Source organism: Heteronotia binoei, chromosome 9, assembly GCF_032191835.1.
Source record: "Heteronotia binoei isolate CCM8104 ecotype False Entrance Well chromosome 9, APGP_CSIRO_Hbin_v1, whole genome shotgun sequence".
NCBI classification, from domain to species: Eukaryota; Metazoa; Chordata; class Lepidosauria; order Squamata; family Gekkonidae; genus Heteronotia; species Heteronotia binoei.
Window position 1 is genome coordinate 9,492,552 of NC_083231.1, and position 12,026 is coordinate 9,504,577.

Here is a 12,026-nt window from a genome sequence, read left to right on the forward strand (position 1 = left end):
CCTGCCTCACAGAGTGTCCTCTTTCAAAGCTGTTTATTCCTATGGCCTTCTTCATCCTCCGGCAGCAAATATTTTAGCCTGGAGAGGGGGTGGCTGAGAGGAGATATGATCACCACCTTCAAGTACTTGAAGGGCTCTCATCTAGAGGATGGTGCGGAATTGTTTTCTGTGGCCCCGGAAGGCAGGACAAGAACCAACGGGTTGAAATTAGAAGAGTTTCCGACTCAAGATTAGGAAGAATTTCCTGACCGTTGGAGCGATTCCTAAGTGGAACAGGCTTCCTTGGGAGGTGGTGCGCTCTCCTTCCTTGGAGGTTTTTCAACAGAGGCTAGATGGCCATCTGACAGCAATGTGCTCAATGTGTCCTGTGGATTTAGGGGGAGGTATTTGTGAGTTTCCTGCATTGTGCAGGGAGTGGGACCCTGGAGGTCCCTTCCAACTCTACGAGTCTATAAATTCCACATTTTAATCACTCTCTGAGTAAAGTAGTATTTCTTTTTGCCTATCCTGAACCTACTGGGATAGTTAAACCGCAATATACTTGTACACATGGGTGCTCCAGATGGCATTCATGGTGAAAGTAACAGGAGAGTCCAGTGGGTATACTTGCCTTTGTAAAATAAATAAAACGTACAAATATTGACATTTGCTGAAGTTCCCCCCTCCCCATACCCACTGCCCAGATTAATTTTTAAAGTATATACTTCAAAAGTGCAAATGCAGCAAGAAAGTCTCTGTGAACATGTGACTTGTGTGGGTATACTAGCGCAAGGACCTATGATTGAACGCAGCTCTCATTAGATGCAAACTTTATAGCAAGCCCAGGTTTGCATCCGTGTAACGTGGAAAAGGGTCCTTATAAACCAGGGGTGGCCAAACTGTAGCTCAGGAGCCGCTTGTGGCTCTTTTGCAAATACCGTGTGGCTCTTGAAGCCCCTACTGCCCAGCTGACTGGTTTGGAGAAGGCATTTGTCTTTTTAAATCACTTCTCCAAGCCAAGTCAGCTGGTGCCTTGAAGAATACAATTAAAGTTGCTTTCTTCCCACCTCTTCCTCCCTCTTCCAGTTTGGTGTAGTGGTTAAGTGTGCGGACTCTTATCTGGGAGAACCGGGTTTGATTCCCCACTCCTCCACTTGCACCTGCTGGAATGGCCTTGGCTCAGCCATAGCTCTCGCAGAAGTTGTCCTTGAAAGGGCAGTTGCTGGGGGAACCCTCTCAGCCCCACCCACCTCATAGGGTGTCTGTTGTGGGGGAGGAAGGTAAAGGAGATTGTGAGCTGCTCTGAGACTCTTCGGAGTGGAGGGCAGGATATAAATCCAATATCATCTTCTTCTTCTTCTTCCCGCCCCCATTTATTTTGCCTGCCTGCTGCCTTGTGGTTCTCAAACCTCTAACATTCATGTCTTGCAGCTCTCAAACATCTGATATTTATTCTGTGCAGCTCTTACATTAAACACATTTGGCGAGCCCTGTCATAGGCTCTCCTAGAACCAGAGCCGGGTTAGTCTGTTGCTGCAAAACAGCAAAGGGTCCAGTAGACCATTAGGGTTTGTAGAATCTTTCGGGATCAAGTGCCGTGTTCTACTGGAGAAAGTTTTCCAGTAGACCCTTTAAGATGAACAAATTTTATTGCAGCGTAAGCTTTCGAGTAACACAGCTCTCTTCCCCAGATGCATCTTGCGCAAACAATAAAATTTGTTTGTCTTAAAGGTGCTACTGGACTCTATCATTCGATAGGCTCTCCTGCGATCCTCACTCCATTGCTCTGGTTTCAGTGCTAACAAAGGGATGCCTGTTGCTTGTTTCAGCTCCTCAGAATGACGATAGCCAAGCAGCGGCTGGGGGATGAGGAAGTCGGAGCGCGTCATTTTGCACCCCATGAGCGGGAAGACCTCGTCCAGCAGTTGGAGAAAGCGCGAGAACAAGTAATAGAACCCAGGGGGGTTGTTGTTCCTAAGCAGCGACTCACAAAAGCTCCTTCCCTGCTGTACAGGTTCCCGGCAGTTCAGCTATCAGCACCAGACCATTGAGGGAACAGGCTTTATTGAAATGCTGACTTCCTTAAGGCAAGATGGTTCTTGCGAAAACTTATTATGGCAGGCTCTTGCCCTATGCCTGTTGTCTTTATCTGAACTGTTATACGTCTGAGTACAATGGCACCAAGAATTGGTGGGATTCTAACAGGAGCTCCTTTGCCTATTAGGCCACACACCCCTGATGAAGCCAATCCTCCGAGAGCTTACAAGGCTACATCAGGAGTGTGTGGCCTAATATGCAAAGGAGCTCCTGCTAGGAATCCACCCCTGGCGCCAAGCAAGCAAGCTTCCCCTCTCACCAGAGATCGGTTCCCATATCTGCTTTTGCAGGTGCACACATAACCATCAGAAGACAGCCCCGTGACCTTGACTGTCTGAGATCAGGCAGAAATATGCTTCAGTTGGTTACTACAGAGTTAGCATCGCATTCGAAGTAAAGACAACGGCAGGTCACGGAATAGAACTGTGAGCATGGCAAGAGAACAAAGTAGGAGTCAAGGTACACCTTTAAGGCCAACAATTTTTTATTCAGCATGTGAGCTTTCATGTGCTAGAAGCACACTTCTATGTGCTAGAAGCTTTCATGTGCTAGAAGCTTTCATGTGCTAGAAGCACACTTCGGGGAGGGACGGTGGCTCAGTGGTAGAGCATCTGCTTGGGAAGCAGAAGGTCCCAGGTTCAATCTCTGGCATCTCCAAAAAAGGGTCCAGGCAAATAGGTGTGAAAAACCTCCGCTTGAGACCCTGGAGAGCCGCTGCCAGTCTGAGAAGACAATACTGACTGATGGACAAAGAGTCTGATTCAGTATAAGGCAGCTTCATATGTTCATATGTTCACTTCATCAGACAATAGGATGGAATGGCAAAGAGTCCTAAATATAGAGAGAGTTGGCCGTGAATTAGTATGCAAAATCGTGGAGATGTTTGTTAGCAGATTAAAAGGAGCACAGTTTGGGGTCTGGCGATTGTTAGTTGATTTATTTAGATTGTTGGTTTACCATAGTCCTTCCTGTTGTCTGATGAAGTGTGCTTCTAGCACACGAAAGCTTACATTCGGAATAAAAAACCGTTGGTCTTAAAGGTGCCACTGGACTCCTGCTTTGTTCTATTTTTCCAGACCAGCACAGCTGCCCACTTGGATCTAATCATGGCAAGAGGCGCTCTTGACACCTGCCACAGATGGTGTTAGTCTTGAAGGCACTCCTGGACCCTTGCTCTTTTCTCTTGCTACAGGCAGACTCACATGGCCACCCCTGCCTTGACCTAATGCTTCCAGTGTTCCTTAACAGCTTGCGAGGGCTTTGTAAGATGGAAAGCAGGGCTTCGTATTTCTTTATTGGGAAAAGTTTTATGCTGCCTCTCTGGGGAACCTTGCCCAAGGTGGCTTATGATATAAAACACGATGAAAATATAAATCACAAAAGTTCTTAAAACCCAGCGTTCAGAAACACAGCCAGAACATAAAATGGCACAAAATACGGAGCAGATTTTAAAAGGGGGTTAACTACTTCTCAGGCTGAACGGGCTACCAGCAGTGCCTTCAAATAAAGAAATAAGCCCATTAAGAGAAAGTAAAAAAGAGAAGGTTATGAGGGAAAGAGAGCAGAATGGGCTCTGCTTTCAGTATCAAAACCATCAAATATATAGGGACAGAAATCAGATCAGCTGTATTTTAATGTCTTCCTTTTTTTCTAATGGCAAACTATAATGGATGTTATAACCTCTTGAGAAACCATGCCCTCTATTTCAACTAACAAAGCCAGAATGTTACCTAGATGTATGGCACTTTGCACCTACAACAGCAGTCTGCTTTTTATCACCCTCCAGTGTTGTTTCAGCCCTGCTTTGTTCAAACACTAACAAACACAGATCCCTATTTGTGATTCTTTTAATCTGCTAAAAACATTCCCACGATTCCACATACCAACTCACTGCCCACTTATGTTAAGAATTGCTCCTTGCCATTCCCATTTTGTCTGACGAAGTCTGCTTAAGAGCATACGAAAGCTGACATTCTGAATAAAACTTTGTTGGTCTTAAAGGTGCACTTGTCTACTGCTTTGTTCTATTGCTTCAGACCAACACGGCTGCCTACTGGGATCTAGTCAGCTCCTGAGTTGTCCTCAATAATCAGGCCTCTTGCTGGTGTTCAGAAAAGGATTTTATTGATAGACGCAATACTGCAGGGATGGCTCTTTGTGATCTATGACCCCTCGAGCCAGATCTATATACCCTCTCCCAGGTCATTGCCAGCCCACTAAAATTCATAGCAAAAAGCCCACACAAAGCAAAGGTAACAGTTTCTCACCCAATCTCCCCCATTGTTTGCCAGCAGTCTCCATTAGGAGATATTGTGTCCTTGAAACCCAGACACCAGCTTCCCTGCCAAAGCGGAGTGGTTATTTCATGAGTCACAGGCAAAAGAAGAAGAATTGCAGATTTATACCTCGCCCTTCTCTCTGAATCAGAGACTCAGAGCGGCTTACAATCTCCCATATCTTCTCCCCCCACAACAGACACCCTGTGAGGTGGGTAGGACTGAGAGGGCTCTCCTAGCAGCTGCCCTTTCAAGGACAACCTCTGCCAGAGCTATGGCTGACCCAAGGCCATTCCAGCAGGTGCAAGTGGAGGAGTGGGGAATCAAACCCGGTTCTCCCAGATAAGAGTTCACGTACTTAACCACTACGCCAAACTGGTGCAGGCAGGCAAAAGCAGCCCCTCGCATCCTCCCACAACGTTCTCATCAGAGTTACAACAAACAATGCGGCCTACAGCCTCAGCAAAACATGGAAAGGCCCCTGGACAGATACACTTTTTAAAAACAGGGATGGCCCAGGATTGTAATAGCTGCAGATTTGCAGAGAAACTGAAGAACTAGAGGGAATCCAGTTCTACTCACTGTTAAGCCCAGGCATGGCATAAATGCTAGACCAGGGGATCCAATTCTATGAGTCCCCTATCCTTCATTATTTCCAATGGAGGGAAGGCATTTAAAAGGTGTGTGGCCCCTGTAAATGTGATAGCCAGAACTCCCTTGGAGTTCAATTCTGCTTGTCACACCCTTGCTCCTGGCTCCACCCCCAAAGTCTCCTGGCTCCACCCCCAAAGTCCCCAGGCATTTCTTGAATTGGACTTGGCAACCCTACTTTCTTTTCAGATTGAGACTTTGCAGCATGATCTTCAAGGAGCCTTGGATGAGCTTCAGGACATAAAAGAGGAGCGTTCTTTCTACCAAGACAAATCCGACAGATTAAACCAAGAGCTGAATCATGTCCTTGGAGGGCACATCAACCGCATCATTGACGTCGATGCCCTCTGCATGGAGAACAGGTGAGTCTGCTGAGAAATCGTCACGGCTTCTCATGAGGCCCAACTGCAAACTTTTCATAATTGTTCCTTCAGAAATTATCCCTTTGTCACAGCTTTCCCCAGAGAAGTCAATCTTCTTTCTACCAGAGAAGTTGGTAGGAGAAGATGCTTCTTCCATTACCACTTTTTGGTCCTGTCAAAAAAACTACAATTCCCATGCTTCCTTGGTTGGGCTTGAAACCGGTTACTGCGTGTTGCCAACACTTGGGAGCAGCTGGCTTGGCTGTGATGGAGGCAGGCCTCAAAGCTGGAGACTTACGTGGATCTTCAGGAGTTTTAATTGCTGTAGAATGTTGGGTAGTTATCGTTTCCTAACACCCCCTGGCCCAATTCCTTGACCCCAGCGGCACTGGATGGTGCTTGAGAGCAGTGGACTCTGATCTAGAGATAGGACTGCTGAGTTCCTGTGATGGGTGGGGTTTCCCCCACCTCGGAGGTTTCTTGCCTGCTGGCCCGCATTGGGCCGTTGGTGGGGGTAGGGGATCCTCTCCCGAAGTCACTGGTGCGATGCCATCGCTCACAGTGACATCATCACGATGTTGCACGTCGGCCAATCTAGGAGCTTCTGGGGAAACTATGGTTTTCCCAGACGCTCTAGCAATTTGGGAGGGAAAACTCTACGGTACTACTGCGGGGGACTTGGCAACCCTATCTGGAGAACCTCCTCCGCATGAAGCCCGCTGGATGACCTTGGGCCCGTCCCAGTTCTCTCTGAACTCTCTCAGGCCCTCCTATCTCCTCACAAGGTTTGAGACTTAAGGTACAGAAAAATGGGATAGAAAATGACCTACAAGGCTGCTATATTGTCTGCAGGAAGGGCCGGCAGATTGTAGAGTAAAATGCTGGGCTGAATTTTAGTAGGGTTGAAGGTTTGGCTTGCAATGGACTGAAGGTGTGTGTGGGGGGGGGCTCCTGAGTTCACCACTGTGACCCCTCACCTTGCATATATCCCTGCTATCTTTGAATTCCTTTCTGTTGTGAACCTTGTAGATAGATCCAAGCGGGCGGCCGTGTTGGTCTGAAGCAATAGAACAAAGTCGGGGACAAGTCACACCTTTAAGACCAACGAAGTTTTATTCAGAATGTCAGCTTTGTCTGATGAAGTGTGCTTCTAGCACATGAAAACTTACACTCTGAGTAAAACTTTGTTGGTCTTAAAGGTGACACTAAAGGTGACACTTGACTCCTACTTTGTTCTGTTGTGATCCTTGTGCAACATTTTTAAGAATGCTTTCAGGAGAAATAAGCCATATTGGAGTAATCTATTAGGGCCTGTTATCTGACTTGCCAGATACCTTCATGAGCGATTAAAGCAAATTCAAGAGGAGGTCAACCTTCTAAAATCAAACATTGTGAAGTATAAGGTAAGGTTTGTTTTTGCACTCCATAATGCCACAATTTTAAAGCAACATAAGTTGTACAAGGGTAGAACTCAATAATTGGTTAGGAAATTATTCTAAACAATTTGTGCTGGTTTCTTGATCTGGCCAAAGCATTGAACCATATTATCAGAGGAAGGGGAAAAATCTCATCTTCCAGTCCTGAAAGCCGCACATTGGGAGGGAGGGACAGTGGCTCAGTGGTAGAGCATCTGCTTGGGAAGCAGAAGGTCCCAGGTTCAATCCCCGGCATCTCCAAAAAAGGGTCCAGGCAAATAGGTGTGAAAAACCTCAGCTTGAGATCCTGGAGAGCCGCTGCCAGTCTGAGAAGACAACACTGACTTTGATGGACCAAGGAGAGTCTGATTCAGTAGAAGGCAGCTTCATATGTTCACATAATGCTGAATATTTTCAAAATGATGCTTGTATTGCTATATTGTGTATCATTTATTTTACATTTATATATACAGTTTCAGAACCAGGCCTCAGATTCTGCAGGAGCTCACAGGAGCACAGCTCCTGAACCTTTCTGACACTCCCCCCGCCTCCTCCCCACTCACCTTGTCCATTGAATAGTAGGTGCAGCTGCATAACAGTCCCTGGATTAGGAGAGCGGGCAGCCAGCCAGCCACCAGGGGCTTTGCCACACCCCCAGCAGCCCTCATGAACCCCTGGAGAAGCCCACACCACCCTTATTTCACTTCTTATGTGTTTTTGGGCAGCAGGTGGCTTGCTGGCCTTTTGACTGTGTGTGAGGGGGGGGCGGGTGGCCAACGAAAGCAACAGGTGAGCGAGGCCTGCTTGGGCTGGCTGGATCTGAGCCCTTAAGGGGTGGACAGGATACAAATCTAATGAAATAAATAAATGAAATTTGACTCTCCCCAAATAAGGTGATTTTTTTTAAAAAAAAAACCTTCTTTGTTTTAGAATGCATTAGAGAGAAGAAAAAATTCCAAGACTAGTAGTAAGTCGAATAGCAGTGCACTAACCGGAGTCCTCTCTGCGAAGCAAGGTACTGTACACGTCTACGTCTTTTAAAACTCTTTCTTTTTAAACTCTTTTTAAACGCTTTGTTTCCAAACCTGTTTCCAAAACTTTTTCAGTTACTCTGAGGCTTAAACAAAAAGAGGGGATATCTTATTCCTAGCGAGAACACTCAAGTCATGTGATTGCCTTCTTCCCACAAATCGGCACAGATTTCAATATTAAGAGAAACGAGGAGCATCGGCCTCTCCATTTCTCTTCCTGGAAATGTCCGGCATAAACAGTATTTCCTCATGATGTCCTCGGACTATGCATTCCCCTGCCTCCCTTCCACATTGTCGGCTAGCAGGGATGGAGAAAAGTCAGAGGGTGGTGATGTCACATCATACCTTGTGCTTATACTAGGTACCTTGCAGTCAAGAAGTGAATTCAGAACATGCTGAGTGTGCCGGAAAGCCAGCGTAGGAACCGCCAGCCTCAGCTGATCACGGGGGTGTGCCTTGAAAGAGCCCCAGGAGCTGGCACTTCACCGGGTGGGTGGGTGGGAGGGGGAGGCGCTGTGGAGGGGGGCAGAGGCTTCCAGAGTGGCGGGGAGATCGGGGGCCGCCAAAGCGGTGGGGAAAAGAGGGGTCATAAAGGTCGAAGGGGGGGTTGGGTGGAGAGGCCATCCCCCCCAAGGCTACGGGCCTGGGTAGTTGGTGATTAGGACCTCCACCTGAAATCTTTGAGTGCCACTCCCATTCAAAATAGACAGCGGTCACCTTGCTGTGTTACTGTTCTGACTCTCTGTAAGACAGCTTCTTGTATTCACAGTTTCTAACTACGGTGGGTCTTGGGGCATCAGCAAGGAGTGGTGGTTTGACCCCACCCCCACCCCCCAAATCTCAAGGGTCGTTTCCAGCTTTCTCCATCCATGAAGTTAAATTTATATGCCTGTGCTTTCTTTTGTATTGAATGCTTCTAGTTCAAGAGTTGTTATCAGAAGATCATGGATGTAGCCTGCCAGCCACACCACAGTCCATTTCGGATCTTAAATCTTTGGCTACTGCTTTATTGGAGACAATTCATGAGAAAAACATGGTCATTCAGCATCAGAGGCAAACCAACAAGTAAGTCCTTTCATTAGCATTTTGCTGAAACACTGGAGTCACATCTGGTTATAGTTCATTCTATTTTTAGTGTGTGGGAGTGTTAAATGAAGGGAAATCCAGTTAATATGTACATGTGTGTCTGCCTCTATTTAATTCTGAAAGGTAAGGTATTTTAAGGAGAACTGCCTGAAATTAGCTGTATAAATCTTAATAAATACTTTGTATTGTATTAGTGTGATGGAGGAAGCAACAGTAAGACAGATTTTTTTCTTAGCAGTGCTTACTGCTATATGTGTGGTTGTATTATAGCTACCAGTCAACATACTCTATATACTCTAAATCGATGGTGCGGTCTCATTTGGAATACTGTGTACAATTCTGGTCACCGCACCTCAAAAAGGATATTATAGCATTGGAAAAAGTGCAGAAAAGGGCAACTAGAATGATTAAAGGGTTGGAACACTTTCCCTGTGAAGAAAGGTTAAAACGCTTGGGGCTCTTTAGCTTGGAGAAATGTCGACTGCGAAGTGACATGATAGAGGTTTACAAGATTATGCATGGGATGGAGAAAGTAGAGAAAGAAGTACTTTTCTCCCTTTCTCACAATACAAGAACTCGTGGGCATTCGATGAAATTGCTGAGCAGTCAGTTTAAAAAGGATAAAAGGAAGTACTTCTTCATGCAAAGGGTGATTAACATGTGGAATTCACTGCCACAGGAGATGGTGGTGGCTACAAGCATAGCCAGCTTCAAGAGGGGGTTAGATAAAAATATGGAGCAGAGGTCCATCAGTGGCTATTAGCCACAGTGTGTATATATTTATGTGTGTGTGTGTGTATGGATATGGATAGACAGGCAGGCAGGCAGACAGACAGACAGATAGATAGATATAATTTTTTTGGCCACTGTGTGACACAGAGTGTTGGACTGGATGGGGCATTGGCCTGATCCAACATGGCTTCTCTTATGTTCCTCTAAAGCAGTGATGTACACACCTCTTTAACAGGTGAGAGAGGAAATGTCCCATATTCAGATATTCCAAGTAATCAGGGTATAGATGATGAAATATATATCAAGTTGCAGTTTCTGTAGGGTTGCCAGGTCCGACTCAAGAAATATCTGGGGACTTTGGGGATGGAGCCAGAAGACATTGGGGGCGAAGCCAGAAGCAACAGTGTGACAAGGACAACTGAACTCCAAAGGGAGTTGTGGCCATCACATTTAAAAGGATTGCACACTTTTTAAATGCCTTCCCTCCATTTGGAAACAGTGAAGGATAGGGGCACCTTCTTTGGGGGCTCATAGAATTGGACCCCCCTGGTCCAGTCTTTTTGAAACTTGGGGGATATTTTGAGGAGATGCACCATATACTATGCTGAAAATTTGGTGCATCTACCTCAAAAAATAGTCCCCCCCGCAATAACTTTGCACATGATTGCATTGTGTATCTCATACACCTACCTCAAGGTAAGTTGCATGGGATCATAGAGGGTTGGATTCTGTTACTACCTTCTGTCAAGTAAGGAGTTTAACTCCAGAGGACAAGATTTCTTCTTCTGGAGGAAGACTTTTCAATTAGTGGAACTGAGCTATAGGATCCAGGCTGTTATCGTTAACAACATTATCTGTGGAAGTATGAACGTATTTTTCATCTGGCATGGAAATGATGCATCTTAGGTATAAGCATTAATAAGTTTAAATCCAGACGAAGTTATGCCCTTTGTTAATGGAATTCAGTGTTTCCATTGTGGGGCATTAGTCAGAACTATAAATGGACTATGTCCTAGCCTTTGTGTGTGTTGATTCTCTCTCCTGAAATGCTGCGTCTTCATTTCAGAATTCTAGGCAACCGTGTAGCAGAACTGGAAAAAAAGTTGAGAACCTTAGAGGTCTCTGGTCTGTGGAGTCTTCCAGGTTAGTAAACATTCGCAGTAGTAGTAATTTAACTTTTATGTGTCAGAGCATAGTGAAAACGTTGTTCGCATCAGAGGAAAAGTGAAAGTTTATGTTTAAAATGCTTTACTTGTGTTATAAGGCTCTGTAGGAACAATGGGGCGAGAATACGGATAAACTGTAATATGCGATATATGCATAGGTGACTTCTTATTGCGCATTTCTGAAGCTGAACCATTGTAGAAGTGCTTTATGCCTTGTGGTTTAAACTGTCAAGTATGCGAGTCAAGTTTGATACAAAACTATGTTTATTGATAGACCGATACTTTCAGTGTAACAGATTCTTGAGAGTGATGCTAAAGATACATTGATGCAATACTTTTAAGGCATACTTCAAAAGGATTCCAAAAGGTGGGGGCGAGGGATGCGCTCTCACACACAAACTATCATAACTGTCTACATTCTCATGGCGTTATCAGGACTCCGTCCTTGCTTCCCCCAGATGTGTCGCACTCCCTAAGAGGAATGTATGGGAAGGTATTAATTACTCTTTCTCAAGTTAGCTTCGTTTCTCTCTACTTCTACTTTGCAAGCAATAAAGTAAGAAGGGGGAGGGGAAAAGAATAACAGAGTTAACAGATCTTGGTCCTCCATGACATTTCACAGGCCAGCTTTATGGAGGACCCTAAAACAATCACCAATGGAATTCTACCATGCTTGACATTAACCAGGGCTGGCCCTAATCTTTCTGGCACCCTAGACAAGGCTAACTTCCAGCACCCCCTCCCCTGCACCAGTAACGTCACTGAGTCACAAGAGTCGCCAAACTGGGCACGCCCAGAAGGCCTGTACTCTAGGCAATCACCTAGTTTGCCTACTGGCAGGGCCAGCCCTGGGTTCAAGTCACAAGTCGCTTTTGAAAGCTTCAACTCTCAGGCCAGCCCCTTACCGTTTTCCCACACAGCTTACCTCAGAGTGAAGTCCCTCTTCACCGCGCAGCGTCTGCTCGAATTTCCCACCATCTGCTCCACAGAAGCAGGAAGAGCCGCGGCTTTTGCGTCACTAACGTAAACTGGGTTTTAGCGATTTACATTTGCGATGCAAAAGGCCCGGCACTTCCTGCTTCTGCGGAGCAGATGGTGGGAAATCCAAGCAGATGCTGCGCGGTGAAGAGGGACTTCACTCCGAGGTAAGCTGTGTGGGAAAACAGTCATTTACTAGAGCTGGCCTACATGTTCAGAAAATTGACGTGGTAGCAGACCTTCTGGATCTATC

At 45.9% G+C, this 12,026-nt stretch overlaps 1 protein-coding gene across 2 annotated transcripts in view; it reads left to right on the forward strand.

Moving 5' to 3' along the window:
* Positions 1-12,026, forward strand: part of CCDC149 (coiled-coil domain containing 149) — a 113,600-nt gene that overhangs the window by 72,340 nt on the left and 29,234 nt on the right. For both annotated transcript variants that reach the window (XM_060246220.1, XM_060246221.1), the window contains exons 5-10: positions 1,809-1,925; positions 5,193-5,365; positions 6,696-6,768; positions 7,711-7,795; positions 8,732-8,876; positions 10,696-10,772. In XM_060246220.1, coding sequence (XP_060102203.1) covers positions 1,809-1,925; positions 5,193-5,365; positions 6,696-6,768; positions 7,711-7,795; positions 8,732-8,876; positions 10,696-10,772 — 670 coding nt within the window. The remainder of the gene's footprint in view (positions 1-1,808; positions 1,926-5,192; positions 5,366-6,695; positions 6,769-7,710; positions 7,796-8,731; positions 8,877-10,695; positions 10,773-12,026) is intronic.